This window comes from Cornus florida, unplaced genomic scaffold, assembly GCF_030987335.1.
Source record: "Cornus florida cultivar Cherokee Brave unplaced genomic scaffold, ASM3098733v1 CherokeeBrave_3.0.0_Hap2_Chr03, whole genome shotgun sequence".
Lineage (NCBI taxonomy): Eukaryota > Viridiplantae > Streptophyta > Magnoliopsida > Cornales > Cornaceae > Cornus > Cornus florida.
This window is the reverse complement of record NW_026775573.1, coordinates 55138345-55141907: the sequence shown is the minus strand read 5'-3', so window position 1 is coordinate 55141907 and position 3563 is coordinate 55138345. Positions and strand designations below refer to the sequence as shown.

The 3563-nt window shown below is 46.9% G+C and overlaps 1 protein-coding gene across 1 annotated transcript; it reads right to left on the bottom strand.

Moving 5' to 3' along the window:
- Positions 1-362: 362 nt before the first annotated feature.
- LOC132301622 (uncharacterized) lies at positions 363-1580 on the bottom strand. The gene has a single exon (XM_059798860.1). The coding sequence runs from the start codon at positions 1578-1580 to the stop codon at positions 363-365; it is 1218 nt and encodes a 405-aa protein (XP_059654843.1).
- Positions 1581-3563: the final 1983 nt, after the last annotated feature.

The following is a 3563-nucleotide window of genomic DNA, read 5'->3' as shown; positions in this document are numbered from 1 at the left end:
TTGATTCCATATTCCTCCAGCAGCTCTCTCACTTGCTTGCTATCGAGGTTGGTTCCATTGTCCATCACGATTGACTTTGGTATGCCAAAACGACAGATAATATTATTCCAGATGAAGCGTCTTACTTGAGTTTGGGTGACACTAGGGTACGGCTCTGCTTCTACCCATTTGGTGAAGTAGTCAGTAGCTAGCAGAACGTACTTATTCTGCGATCTTGCAGTCGGCAAAGGGCCAACCACGTCCATCCCCCACTGCGCGAAAGGCCAAGGGGTGGCCATTACGTGCAGGTCTTCAGGTGGTTAATGTATCAATGACCCGAACCTCTGGCATTTATCGTATCTTCTAGAGAATTCTTCTGTATCTCATGCCATGTTTGGCCAGAAGTACCCCTGTGTCATTACTTTGTGTGCTAAAGATCTTCCTCCGGAGTGATTTCCGCATACTCCCTCATGAATGGTTCGCATAATCTGTCTAGCCTCTGTAGGGGTAGCACACTTCAAATATGGACCCGAGAAGGAGCGTCTATATAACTGATCATGCACAATGGCATACTTTGCTGCACTGGACCTAACTCTTCTTGCCTCGTCCTTACGCTCGGGGAGTGTACCACTACGTATGTAAGCCATGATTGGATCAATCCAGTTCCGCTCATATGGTATAACATTAACATGTTGAGTGCTCGGATCAGGCAGTTCTTCAAAAATGGAAGGTTGGATCAGTATGTCGACCGGGATGACCCTAGCTAAAGTATCTCCAGAACTGGATGCACTACAAGCCAAGCGATCGGCATCTTCGTTATACTCTCTCGGCAGTTGGATAAACCTGATCTGATCAAAGGCTTTCGCCTCACGCAGAACCACAGTGCGGTATGCTTCCATAGTCTCATCCTTGGCCCCATAGTCCCCATTGACTTGTCGAATGATTAACTGTGAATCACTATAAGCCATCAGATTCTTGATCTTCAATTCCTTAGCCAACTTTAGCCCAGCTATCAACGCCTCGTATTCTGCCTCATTGTTGGTCGCGCTGAACTTTAGTCTTATCGCTTGGCTCAGCGTAGTTCCTTTTGGTGTTTGCAATTGAATTCCAATCCCAACCCCCATTTGATTCGAGGAGACGTCCACGAAAAGCTTCCACCAAGAACAATTACAATCCTCCACCGTATCTTCAGCATCACAGTCAAGTAGGAAATTCGCCACCGCTTGACCTTTGATTGCCATCCTGGGCTCGTACGCGATATCAAATGAACTCAATTCAATGGCCCACTTGGTCATTCTCCCCGACAGGTCCGGTTTGTGCAGGATCATTCTCAAAGGGAAAGTTGTTAAAACGATGATTGGATGAGATTCAAAATAGTGTCTAAGCTTCCTTTTTGCGTTGACCAGCGACAAGATCATTCGTTCGGCCCTAGAGTACCTCCTCTCCGATTCAGACATCGTCTTGCTAACATAAAACACCGCGAACTGCTTGCCCTCTTTGCAACGGATCAGAACAGCACTGGTTGCTATACTAGACACCCCGAGATATAGAAAAAGTTTCTCATTCGGTTCTGGAGCAGACAGAATTGAAGGATTACGCATGTACTCCTTCAGGCTGGTTAGTGCCTGCCATTGTTCATCCCCCCAGGTTTATCTTCCATGCCCTCGTATTGTATCAAAGAAAGGTTTACAGCGGTCTGAAAGCTTGGAAATAAATCAGCTCAGTGCGGCTATCCTGCCTGTGAGTGCCTGCACCTCTTTAATTGTCTTTGGCTCTGCATTCCTGATCAAGGCTTCTGCCTGTGCTGGGCTGACCTCAATTCCTCTCTGATTGACCACATGTCCCAGGAATTGTCCGGAGCTTACACCGAATGAGCATTTGGCCGGATTAAGCTTCATCCCATACTGGCACAACACATCGAACACATCTTGTAGGTGCGCTAAATGATCGCTCTTCTTCTTACTCTTAACCACTATATCATCAATGTAAGCCTCGACAGTGCTGCCCATCTGGCCCTTAAAAATCTTGCTGATCAGCCTCTGGTAAGTAGCTCCAGCATTTTTTAATCCGAATGGCATGACTTTATAGCAATGAGTCCCTCGTTCAGTAACAAATGAAGTTTTCTCTTCATCAACTGGGTCTATAGGAATTTGGTTATAACCAGAATAAGCATCCAGGAAAGTTAACCGCTCATATCCTGTGGTGGCATCTACCATTTGATCAATCCTGGGCAATGAGAAACTATCCTTTGGGCAGGCTTTGTTTAGGTTGGTGAAGTCGATGCACACTCTCCATTTCCCATTCTTCTTCTGCACTACAATGACGTTAGAGAGCCAGGCCGGGTACTGAACTTCTCTGATAAATCCAGCTTCAAGCAGCCGATCAACCTCCTCAGCTATAATCTGGTTTCGTTCTGGAGAAAATCTTCTCTGCTTCTACTTCACTGGCTTTGCATTCGGATCCACATTGAGGGAATGGCAGGATACAGCAGGATTTATCCCTGGCATATCTGAATGGCTCCATGCGAATACATCCGCATTCCGAATCAGGAAATTAGTCAACTCTAGTCTTTCTTCTTCAGTGAGTTTGGTGCCCACCCTTATTGTTCGGTCTGGTTTCTCATGATCAATCTTTACTTCATGAAGGGGTTCTGTGGTCAGAACTGGTGGCTCCTCCCCCCCAACCTTGCTGGAAGAAGGGTTCTGTAATTGCTATTTTGGAATGGCGGAACGGATGGGATTTTTCTCTTTTCCAGCAGATTTCAAAGTTACTGAATAACATTCTTTAGCCGCAACCTGGTCCCCGTGTATATCTATCACCTTGGTCCCATCCGGACCCAAACATCGCATCACTTGATGTAAGGTTGATGGAACGCCCTGAATTCTGTGAATCCATCCTCTACCCATCAAGAGGTTGTATGATGGATAAATTTCCACTACCACGAAACTTTCATTCAAAACCTGCTCAGCGACTTGTACTGCCAATTCCACTATTCCAATGGGTTCCACTCGCTTCCCATCAAATCCGAGCAACGGATTCCCTGTGGGTTTGAGTTTTTCAGGTTCGATCTCCAGTCGGTCGAACGTCACCCGGGGCATGACATTCGCACTACTTCTTGGATCAATCAGGACTCTCCGAACCAGGCATTCTGCAATCGTTAGACTGACGACTAGTGGATCTTCATGAGGAATCTGAACGCGTAGCAGGTCCGTTTTATCAAACTTTATCGACGTGGACGCGTTCTGCTGGTGCAAAGCATGCACACTGCCAACTCTTCTTTTCAGCTGGGCCTGGCGTAACCTCGTCCTAAGCAACTCCTTTGACTCCGTCGTTTGTTCAGGCCGGCCATGAATTGCGTTTATAATCCGGACGGGTTGGGAGTTGTGTTGGTTCGGCCTCTGGTTCCGCTTGATTTGTTCAGTCGGGCGGTTATGCTCTTGCGCCGGACCCTGAACATAGCTTGCAAACTCCCCCTTTGCGATCAGCATCTCTACCTGCCTCCTTAGGTTCCTGCATTCGTTAGTCTGATGCCCAAAATCACTATGGAAAGCACAATGTTTAGTCTGATCCCTCTGTTCAAGAGG

Bases quoted from the DNA above. Each gene is read 5' to 3' on its own strand.
- LOC132301622 (XM_059798860.1), bottom strand. From the start codon at position 1,580: ATGCGTAATCCTTCAATTCTGTCTGCTCCAGAACCGAATGAGAAACTT.